This window comes from Chaetodon auriga, chromosome 7, assembly GCF_051107435.1.
Source record: "Chaetodon auriga isolate fChaAug3 chromosome 7, fChaAug3.hap1, whole genome shotgun sequence".
In the NCBI taxonomy this organism is placed as follows: domain Eukaryota; kingdom Metazoa; phylum Chordata; class Actinopteri; order Chaetodontiformes; family Chaetodontidae; genus Chaetodon; species Chaetodon auriga.
In genome coordinates, this window is record NC_135080.1 from 14,689,088 (window position 1) to 14,701,120 (window position 12,033).

At 42.6% G+C, this 12,033-nt stretch overlaps 1 protein-coding gene across 1 annotated transcript in view; it reads right to left on the reverse strand.

The window, feature by feature from the left end:
* Nucleotides 1–505: 505 nt before the first annotated feature.
* dync2h1 (dynein cytoplasmic 2 heavy chain 1) overlaps nucleotides 506–12,033 on the reverse strand; it is a 98,747-nt gene continuing 87,219 nt past the window's right edge. The window contains exons 91-97 of the mRNA XM_076735074.1: nucleotides 10,156–10,263; nucleotides 9,896–9,997; nucleotides 6,018–6,107; nucleotides 2,730–2,839; nucleotides 2,567–2,648; nucleotides 1,375–1,491; nucleotides 506–1,043 (exon numbers count right to left, since the gene is read on the reverse strand). Coding sequence (XP_076591189.1) covers nucleotides 882–1,043; nucleotides 1,375–1,491; nucleotides 2,567–2,648; nucleotides 2,730–2,839; nucleotides 6,018–6,107; nucleotides 9,896–9,997; nucleotides 10,156–10,263 — 771 coding nt within the window. The 3' untranslated portion in view covers nucleotides 506–881. The remainder of the gene's footprint in view (nucleotides 1,044–1,374; nucleotides 1,492–2,566; nucleotides 2,649–2,729; nucleotides 2,840–6,017; nucleotides 6,108–9,895; nucleotides 9,998–10,155; nucleotides 10,264–12,033) is intronic.

Here is a 12,033-nt window from a genome sequence, read left to right on the forward strand (position 1 = left end):
ATCAATCAAATTTGATACTCTTGGTTGGATTCATACACGAACACACACAAACATGCGGACCTTACACACCTCACACCCTCCCCTTGTAGTTCTGTGGTCATCCATCACAGCTTCACTGGCTCTGCTCAACCTCAACTCACAACCAATCACACAGACGTTAGGAACTGAGTGCTTGTGAATGTGCGTGTGTGTGTGTGTGTGTGTGTGTGTGTGTGTGTGTGTGAGACAACAACTTTGCTTTGGGAACAAACACTGAGGCGCTTCATGCCTGTTTCAGCAGATTTTAGTGAGAGCCAGAGTGAACTGTGATCTGTATTGTTTACTGCTGGACAGTTGTGACTACTGATAATGTGTGTGAGGGTCAGTCAGCTCTGAAGCACACTTACTTACACACACACACACACACACACACACACACACGCACACATGCACCTCTCTGTGTTCTATGTTAATCATATATTTTGACCTGAAATTAAAATAAGGGAGAGTTTGAGGTTTTTTTTTTAAATTTCATCTTTATTTTGAATAAATAAGGTCCAAAAATACACTCAGTCAACAGAATAAATGAGAAACAAACATTTGAGGCAAAAACTTTCAGCAAAATACAAGATGACATTTGGATAATTTGACACTACTTTATGAAATGTGAAAGATGAGTGTAGTGTAGTCGTGTTTTATGAAACTAACAGTGAGAGAACTCAGGGGTATCAGAGCCTGACAAATCGGAGTGTCGATATATTTGTCCTGTTATTTGTTACCCCAGTCAAATCTGCCTTTCACAACAACATTCAACATTATCTCCACCTGAGGCTTACGGTGCTCAACAAAAGCCCTTGTCGTTACTGTCTCTGTGAGCTCGCCCTCACCGAGATGAGCTCGCATTACTGCTGTTTGAGAAAGAGGGCGGCTCCGGTCTGTAGCCACTGGTTGGGGTTTGCTCCACAGGGCAGACAGATGTGCGTGACCACCTTCACCCTCTCTGAGCTTGTGTACAGAGGCAGCCAGATACTCTCCTCTGATGCGGTGGAGTCAGCGGCAGAGTTCTAGGATGAAACACAGAACACACACATTAATGATGTGTGCACGATTACTGTATATTTAAGTAGCTTACATGTGTTAGGATGATAAAATAAATTAGAGCTGTTACTGAGGTGCGACAAAAACTAATCAATGATCAAATCCCCAAAGATTCCCATAAGCATTTAGCATTCTGCCATGCTAAACTACGCTTAGACCTGAATAAAAATGTCTAATTGTCACTTTTAGTTGTTAGATTTCATGATTACAGCAGAAAATCTAAATCTAACAGAACCATAAATGTGATTATTTGGGCTGAAGTCTGTCAGTCCATGTTATACGAACAGGAATACATACCTGTGGAACCCAGGCCATGCAGCAGGGAGGGACAGCCGACACACTGGGAGAGTCATGCTGATTCTCACACAGATGAACACCGTCAAAACTGCAACCCTCCAACTGGAGACCTCCAACCTGGAAGAAGAGTGAGACAGATGGTGTGAGGGGCAGACAAAAAGACAAAAATAAAACGCCGTGACTGTAAACTGAGGAGATGCAGAGACGAGAGCTCATCAGCAGCAGATTAAACAGAAGGACAGGACGACGGAGCCAAAACGTGTGGTGAGGTACAAAGAGACGAGAGAGAAAAATGGAAGGAAGGAAAACAGGTCAGAGCGTATGCACATGTAGACACAGATTGCTGTCACCAGATTAACTCGCATGTTATGCACACTGTACACGAGAGAGAGTGTTTACATGAGCGAATTGAGTCCAGTGACTCAGGGATTTTCCACAGTAGGCCAGACAATAAAGGGAACTCTGGCGTCAAGTCAAACATACACAGACAACTACTAAATCACCATAATCTGGGCAAGAAAAAGAGAGAGAGAGCAAGACACAAATCCAGAAAAAGCTACAATGTGTGTGTGTGTGTGTAAGAGAGCTCATTGCTTCACAACAATTATCCCCTTTCTCTTTCTCTGTCAGATGTCTGAATATTTCCCTTCCCTCCCTGCAGCTGCAGCCTCATTTTAAGCACCCACACCCTTCCCCTCTCTCTTTGTATATTTCAGCTAAGTGCAAGTCAAGTCTGGCCAATTTTTATTGGCATGACAGAAAAGAAACAAATGCCTAAAAGTATTTGAATTACAGACAATACAATTATATCACCCTTTAATGAGAACATGAAAGGAAAAAAGAGTGTTTTTTTTTTGTTTTTTTTTACAGTATGTGAGCTCCCACTCCTTTAGTCGTATGAATTTCTGCCCATCAAATGCACCACAACAGCACAGGAGATTAGAGGTGACTCACCGGCAGGATGGCTATGCAGCAAACTCTTTCTAACTTTCTTTTGTCTTTCAGGTCCTGCCTTCTTATCTGCATCTGTATTCCATTCCTGCGGTCTTTTACTCCATTATTTTCCAATTATCACTCAGCCATAGTCTGCCTTGTTTATAGCGTCAGTATTCTGCAGCTGGGTGGGAGCAGTGTGTGTGTCTGCTGTCTGTGCGCATGATCTGAGTTAATGTTTGCTTGTTGTCATTCCTACCTTGACTTGAAGCTTGGCCTGTGCAACGGGACTCCTCCAGGACGAGACAAACACCAGACTATCCATGGAACAACCCATGGACCTAAAACCACAGAAAGATGTTACTGACCTCAGCCTGCACGCTCGTCCGGTCTCACAGAAACCCACAAGCATTCAGCGTTACCTGGCTGTTTCCTGTCTCAAAGCGTTGAGGAAGGTGTCAGGGTGGAAGAGCTCAGCTAGATCTAGGGTGTCTGATAGAAGAGCTTGTCTGCCTGCACGCTCCACCCAACCCTGGATACGCACACATATAGACAAACACACACAGAGACACACACACACACAGATTAATTAACCAAAAACCTAGCAAATAACAAATAAGCACTCCGAGATAGCACGTAACTCAGGCATAAAATCGGCTTCACGCAGGAGTCAGGCAAAACATTTAGTGGATCAATGACTGATAATGAGAATACAGTTTTCTTCAGCTGAAGTGGTGAAATTTGAAACAAATAGAGCAGACTCTGAATACTTAAAATATTTGCTCTGAATATTCACCATCTCGCCATGAATAGTCCGGTGACAAAGAGCAAATGTTTGTATTGTATTTGGCTTTTCAGTTCGTTTTCAGCTTTCACAGAGCACATCGATTTCTGAGTGGAATGATCATAATTTCTATCCGAGTCAGTGTGTATTTGTTAATGAGAGATAAAAAGGGTCACAAAGGCAGGGGGCAAAACATAAAGTCAATAAAAATGTGTGGCCGATACAGTATTTAATGTCCCCTTGTCCTTTTATCACCACATCAACAAACTGATAACACTGGAACCCCAATTACCAGCTAATGGGAATACAATGAGTGCACACACACACGCACACACACACACACACACACACACACACACACACACACACACGCACACACAGAGGAGGAGGCATAAACATATAGATTCCCATTTGAGGGTGTGTGTATATACTGTATACTGAAGCCGTGTTTCCACTGTAGGAATTTTCTCCAGGGTCTCAGAATCTTTGGTGCTTTTCCGCCACAGGGACCGGGGTCTAAACAAAGTTCCGGGCACATTAATTGACCTCCTAAAAAGTCCCTGCGTGGGGGTTGTACTTTTCAGAACTGCAGGAACCTTGAACCTTTCTGATTAGCCAAGTACTCACAGCATTTTATTTCACCCACCACTGTGAAGTATCTGCAACCGCAAATCAGCACATCAGCATGGAGACAGAGAATAAAGACAGACGGACCAACAGTGACGTCCAGGCCTTGTTGCTGTATAGTTGTGCAGAAAAATGACGCATAAAAACAGCTGCTGCGTTTTCACATTAGCGGAGTAATTTGTCTTATCTGTGCAGGAAACACACACACAACTGAAAAGTAGTTCCTGGAGCGAAAAGTTCTGCATACTTTGAGGTGGCAACTTTAGGCACCACATGCACTCAGAGACAGCCATGTGTGTGTCAGTAGATACTAAAAGACAACAAACACTGTATACAGCTATACTGTAGGTAGACAGTGTGGATCTGTGTGACTGGAAATACACCTGTCTAAGCCTGATCCGATGCTGCTGATCCACCTTATTCAGCAACATCTGATTCGATCAGGTAAAGAGCCTGCTTCTGTGTCCCCACAAAACTAGTTAATCTTGTCAAAGGCACAGCTCAGGACTTAACCTGACAGGATATCACACAACGCAGTCTTAGTTCTCCGTTTGTATGTTTTCCTTGCTTCTTTGGGGAATATTGCACAGAGTGGCACAACAACTGATTTCACATTCAAAGCCACATTTATCATGATATAGGCCTGCATTTCTGCAATGGCCAGACTTAAACCTTGAGAGTTGACCTAAGATTGAAGTCTTGATCTATTCCGGGCCCTATTTTGCATTTCTGTTCTTTCACAGGCAGGCAGTTTTCTCTTAATCACCATAGAAACTAGTGGATTTGGAGGTCAGGTGAGGAAAATTGCTGACAAACAGAGGCAGAAAGAGCAAACATCTGATCCAATCTCTGTTATAAATGGATTCCTTTTGAGCACAGCATCAGTCTGCACTGGCTTTAGAGATAAATTAGGATGAGCGTTATGCCAAGAAAAAATATGCAGAATCTCATACCCACATTCACACATACTTGCAAGCAGATGCACACAGACATGCACACACATAGCCAGTGTGTATTGGTATGCATAGTATTTGTGTGTGTGTGTGTGTGTGTGTGTGAGAGAGAGAGAGAGAGCATTTGGGTGTTTTCAAGGTCGTCCTGTGCGTCTGGGGTGCGCTGCTATGCTGTTAGCTCTTTATTCTTCAGCAGCTCCACTCAGCAGCAGCTCTGACCGTCTCCGCCTTTATTAGACTGATTAGCTAACAGGACACAGACACGCTGCTAACAGAGATATCACTCAGTGCTGATGGGCAGCAATAGACAGTTAAGGACAGTGCAGCCTCCAGATAGACACACATGAAGACAGATGGAGTGCAGAAAGAGGCAGGCAGACAGGGAGACACACACACAAACAGATGGGTAGGCAGGCAGGCCGGCCGGCCAGCAGACAGACAGACAGACGCAGGCAGTGAGGCTCGCCCACACGAATCATCAAACGCACCAAATTCACACAGAAATAAAGAATTTCTGAGCATGCATATGTGTATGTGTGTATTCTAGTCAGCCAAAGCATATTGAGGTAGGCGTACAGTCAGACACATTCGAGAGGAGACAGAGAGGAGTTTCAGCCAGAGCCTTTATTTCCTGGCACCAACCTAGGGCAAACACTTCCCAGAACCTCATGCTTTGAAATAATAATCCGCTTTTATTTATGAAGTGCTTTTGAAAACAACATTAGAATTTTTTCTGGCATGGTTTTAGTCAACACATTGCCCAGATCAGTCATAAATAATTTTAGTCTGAGTCATAACCTAAAGTACTTATGACTGGTCCTTGGACCCAAGCTCTGGGCAAAGGGCTCCGGTCATGTGGGGAAACATCAGAAAAAGGGTCTGGGGCAATTTCTGAGGTTCAAGGTCTCACACAAATTGTTTGAAACTAAAGAAATCCAACAGTGTCCTCCTGTAATATTCGTCACAACTGGAGGACAAGGCTCCCGGTAGGATATAAATGCGCCATGGATTTAAATAGATCCCTCAATCATTATGCTAATGCTGATTATAAAATTCTTAGGCCTCTTATGTCTCGTTCCCATGAGAGTAGTACCACAGAGGACTCTCAGAGGTGTCTGGGTTTTTTTAATAACCAGTGAGGTCGTCAGCAGATGCCTTTACTGCCAGTACAGTATGTGTTTGCTTCACTACATGTGCCTACAGTATATGTATGAGTCTATTTGCTGCAGGTATTCTTTGTGCACCTATGGGAGAAAGGAGGAGAGACACAAAGACTGACAGAGAAAGAGTATGTATATAAGATATAGCATTTTTTATATAAACACACACGCACACACACGTGTTACCTGTATGGCGAGAGCCCGTGTGACCACAGCTCTGATGTACTGCATTGGCTCCTCTGGTCCCTCCCATTTATTCTGCCATGTCAAAGGGCACTGAGACAGAGGGAAACAGGCACAGAGGACGTGAGAATTTATTTCGGGCCATAATGAAAAAAAAGATGTAACAAGTGTCAGCAAAAGAAAAAGTGCACCATGTTATTTTCGCTGTGGACTGTCCACAATCAGCAAGCTACGTGCTTCAGTCAGGCTGCTGTGTGGTCGACTGAACGCAGCTGTCAGCCAAGAGAGCCAGAGACGCAGCATGGAGGAGGACTGCAGATTCACTGAACTGCGCTGAAGACATTCTTCAAGGGAAAGCAGCTAATGTCCTGCCCAAAAAGTCCCTAGATTTGCCCCTCAGCTGTTTTTGAACCGAAGTTGCTTAAGCAGTCTTAAACGTCATGTTTCCTGCACTGTCACTGTGACTGAGGCTAAAACCCAATCTGTATTCATGTTTACTGTGATGTCAGAGCTCCTCCTAAACTTCTGATGTCAAAGGGTGACATGCAGATACGCAGAATGTGCTTGTCTTACTATACACAATATAAATTTAGCCTAAATAGTGGACCTGCAACACTAAACTGAAATGCTACCTCAAGCATCACAGTGACAAAAGACTCCTGCATACACAAATCTGTCTGCCTCATCATCTAAGTACATGGCACAGATCCTTTGACTCACTTTCCTCTATTTATCCATCCGCCCATGAGCTTTGTCTCACACTAAAACTGTAGCAAAAGCACATTTACCTCTGCTACGGTGCACCGCCTCAGTGGTTTGGCAAAAAATAAATTCCTCCACAGAAAAGCAACAAATGCTGCTGTTTTTCTCTGGACAGCACTGCTCATTTTTTAAAAAGAGAAGCACAGAGCACAGTGATGTTTTTGTGGCGCAGCAAAACGCGGGTGAGGAGGAGGAGGAGTGGATGAATGTACAAAAGTACAGCCAATGTTGATTTTCTTCAACAAAGACGAGAATCTTCCCAGATGCTAACTTAGTAGTTTTAGTTGCCTGACCTTAATCAACACTCTCATCTGTGTAGTTTTGAAATGCTCGCATGGAAGACACTGACAAACGCAGTGACTGTGCACAGGTGGCAAAAGAAAGCTTCCCCCAGTAGACCTCTGTTAACCGTGGAACAGGTTAGGCAGTCCATGTTGCTTAAACTGTTCAACAGAGATCAAAGCCTTCCACAAATATGCACAGTGGGAGACTGAGGACTAAGAATTTGATGATATTCAAGCTTAGAAGTCAAAACGGAGCTAAAAGGGAACCTCGCAAGTCTTTTAGCTGCGAGTCAACCACTCAGTCACTCTCCTGCTGTGTGTGTCTGTGTGTCACATTGAAGTGTGTGAGGAGATAAACATGCAGGCTTGAGTGATGTCGCTGCAATTTGCAAATATTTTTTTATACTTTATAATCAATGCTATTGATACCAGACAAGAAATTTACTTTCAGGGCCATTCGTATCCACTGAAAGCATACCAGAGCGCAGATTCAGATCTATATTTTTTTATTATTTTCATCAGCATTTAGTGAAAATATCCAAAGGACTGGTACAATTTCAGACCACAAATTTGTTTACATACATGGCAAATAAATAGACTGAGCAAGCGTGAGCACTCCTTAACTTGTTTGAAACAAAGAAATCACTGAATACTTCCTCCAAAACGTTTGTGCTTATTTGATTCATACTCAGTGCTTGTAACCACACATATTACCCCATGAGGAATGCACATGTGGTTTTGCATTGCAGTTTGTACCCAAAGCATTTACTTGGTGCAGATTCAGCAGGTAACTTGCTGAATTTTTCAGGTCGCAGGTGAGGAGTTTTTGGTTAGTTCATGTTTTGAATAAGAAGATTCCTTTGATCACTTTTTGCTTTTTGACCTCCAGTTTGTTTGAAAGTAACCACGATGACTAAATAAAATAAAAACAGTCAGTATTGACATGCTAATTACTACAACTGGCACTGAAAAATTGACTGATACTAAATATTTTTTAACCTTTAATTAAAATGCCATCTCTGCATCAGTCCTCATGGCTGCTTACCACTCTTTTCTGATGCTTGGGTAGTTTCTAAGCATCTAATTATTTTTTACTGCACAGCTGAGGAGAGGGGTAATGGAGCTGATTCCTCCAGAGCTTTGCCTGCCATACTTTGGCAATATTACAACTCTCACATGATCCATTTTCCAAATCTATAAATCACATCACCAGCTCTTTCTGTTCCTCTTCTCTGGTTGAAACTGGGCTAATCAGTTATGGAAGCTGAAACATATAACAGCACATGGTCGGAGCCTTCACTCCTGTGCAGTGAAGGCTCTTCGTCTCATTGACATTCTGTGTTGTAAAGCTGTTTTTAGCAGTAGCAACAACCACCTGTTACTGTATGTGGAAATGTTGTTTGAATAGTTCTTTAAGTAAAAGGAAGTGTTAGAGGAATAATGCAAATAATAATAATAATAACAACAGGTAACGCTTTGTCTGACATATCAGTTCTTGGGATTGAATGATGTACATTTTAATACACAGTAAAATGTTTGGGTTCAGCTCTATCAGACAAACTTTAGCTCCACTGTCTTCTGTCTGGCATTTCTTTTGTTCGAGGTGGTGATGTGGACTGGATTTCCTGTCATTACCTACAGAATTATTCTACACTTTACAGTATAACTTCAGACAGTGAAAGAATGATTGACGTTAAAGTATTAGATAAGATAGCCAGAAGACTGCTTTACTCTACATGTGACAAATTCTAATGCTAAAGAGCACTTACACACTGAAACACTACACATGTAGCCATGCCAATACAGTACATGGTTTAAGTTAATATGGTTATGAAAATCACAGAGTTAAGATAACTGATAGTAATTAAGAAAATAATGAATTCAGATTTATGTTTGTTTTCTTTATTTTTCGCTGTGACAGTGATGCAAGATATTGCCAGTTGGGGTCACCACAGTCATCAGGTGTTAAATTCTACTGGTAGTGAATCTGATATGCGTCAAGGATTTTGTGGATCGCCTGAACATACACAGCAGAATCAATAACGAGGACACGTGCTCTTCCTTTCTCCAAGGTTACAAAACTTTTTTCAACCAGGAATACTCTCGACAATTTCTGTTCAATACATCTGCAGAAAGTACATAGGTCAATCATAATGCGCTATGAGGTGTCCTCATTTGTGGAAGCTTGTACCAGATGGTGAAAGAAATGTGGAAATCATACATTTTTAAATATTTTTTTGACTAACATGACAGTCCTTGGTCAGAGGGAAGAGACCAGGAAAGAGAGAGGAAAACATTAGAGACAAAAACTGGAGGAAGTTGTTCGGGAGAAGGATGGGGACGAGACTAAAGGCCTGCTGATTAATATAAAAGAGAGAGGAGGAAAGCAGTGAGAGAGGAGTTACGCCTGAGGCTTCCCTCAGGAGACTACAAACACAGAAGGAGTAAAAGGTTGATTGTGCATCTCTCCTCCTCTACCTCATCATATCCCCTTTGTCCTCATCTCAGCCTGGGGAGACACATTAGGATACATGCTGTGTTTACTAGATGTCTACAAGTAAGCTCTGTATACTGTATGTGTGTGTGCCTGCCCCTGTGGCCACAACACTTCACCTCTAAAACAATGTGATGAAGACAAACTTCACACTTCACACTGTAAGTCAAACAGACAAACATCATTATGTATTTTATGATGAGGTGAATCAAAAATGACTTACAAGACACAGGAAGGCTGTAGTGTGCTAATCTCATACCACTGATACAAGTGCAATGCAAAGACCAGATGGCAGATATGTACCCACAAGCCATCTCTTTGAGTATTTTGTTCTTTCTTACCTCTTGATTGAGCAGAGCAGTGGCTAGTTTTTGGACTTCAGGAGTTAGCAGTTGGGTCCCTCTGATGACCTTGCTCAGTGCAGCCAGGGATTGGTGGATACCCTGTGACAACACTTACAGTTTAGTGTACATGAACTGGATCATTATGACAGTTCTCATCTAGTTACTTTGCAGTTCAGTGCACAAATACAGTAGTATGAATACATGAAAGCAATGGGAATGCAAAACAGGGGAAGCAAAGCTCTGGTTATCTGACATACCTGGACCAAGCGGATGGCATTGAACTGCTCCAGAGCGATGAATGACAGGACCGGTGACCCCTGACCTTCTGTTGGTGGGGCCACCTTCTGGTGGATCAGAGTAGAACCCTGACAGATAGTAGATAAACCGACAGACACATCGGCATGTTGAGAGGATGGACAGATAGACTGATGGAGTCATGTTAAAAAACTTTTTCAAAGACAGACACAGGAAGAGACAGCAGGGATAAAGGGGAGGACAGAACGGAAGGTGAAAGATGTTTTTCTACACACAAGGCAGAACATATTCTAATGATCTGAGCGCTGTGGATATTTTTACCTTGGGCTGTAAATGCTTTTGTCCTAGCATTGTTTTATGCCCCTCTTATCAATGTAACACTGCTGGCACATCAACAAATCCGTCTCCTCAAATTGGCTGCTACACAGCAGCGCATACATATTATTTAGAGTAAGATGTATAATGCATTTTGTAACTATTGCTGTGCAGCAGAATGCTATCTGTTTTCTTTCAATTATTTCTTCCATTACTTCTTCCCAGTGTTTTCTGTGGGTTTGATTCGCTCAACATGCACAAACTAAACTTTTCCATTCTTGATTCTTTCACAATAACAAAATGCAACCAAACAGGAAATTATTTCTCTGCTGTACAAAACAGGGGACAATTTGTGTACATTAGTTAACACAGAGATCTACTGTAAGTACATCAAGTCTTTGTGTCTGTATCTGTGTACCAAAACAAATATACACCGAAAACAACAAACACTGATATTCTGTTGTATTCTGTTGCAGATATCTCACTCTGTACCTGCACCCTATTTTGTTTTCCTCACATCAAGTCAGTAAGGCAGACGGGGAAAGAGAGGGAGAGGGGGATAGCAGGACTGCAGACAATGCAGAGCGAGAGATAAATGAGACAATGAGCAAAAATTCAGCTTGACTACAGCTCTGCTATTGTCTCGCTTCAAAAATTGTCCCAGCCAAATAAGCAGTATCTGCTGTCTTGTGCGTCTCCCCTCTATCCCGACATACATACATATCTCCACACACACACGCACACACACACACACACACACACACACAAAGCCACGCGCACACAGTTTACAGACACCGACAGGCAAGTGCATACACAGAAGCATACACATGCACTCACACAGGCTCACACACAAATGGTGTGCATGCATACGGATGTGCATTCAAGCTGCACTTCAGGGGAACACACATCCACTGATGGCCAAAGACTGAGGGTGAGCTGACGACAAAGGGCCATTTAATTGAAAGCAGTCAGAGGTAGATTGTGATCTATGGGAAGCTTGCTGGTGATACAATGGCAACAATTAACACGGTCAATCAGTCTCCTCTCAGTAAGCACAAAACAGCTCTGCCTACAAGGGGCTGAGAGTGGGAGGCATACGTGCAGATGAGCGAGAAGGAGAGGGAGCTCGTGTGACTTCCAGCATGAGAGTGAATAAACACAGACAGAGAGAGACAGAGGGAATATGGTGGCTAAATTATTTAATGTAGAGGTAGATGTCATTTTGATTTGGAAAGGTGTCGGTCTCCAGGCAACCACACACAGGAGTGCTGCCTGACTAGGCAAGCCGGTGGCGATCACACATGGTGTTCAGCTAGACCCTACTAATTTCCAATGAGCTTCCGCAGCTAATTTAGACTAGTTGCTGCTGCGTGGGCGATGTAAAAACATGATTTCACATACAAAGACCAGCATGGAACTGTTGAAAAGAACTACACAACATAAAAATGATGTTTTTTGAAACTAATCCCTTCCTAAATACTTAGCAGCTATTAAGAGTTTGATGGCAAAACGAGATAAGACTTAAAGGCATTTAGTAATTATTGAGCCTGTATCACTTGTGTTAG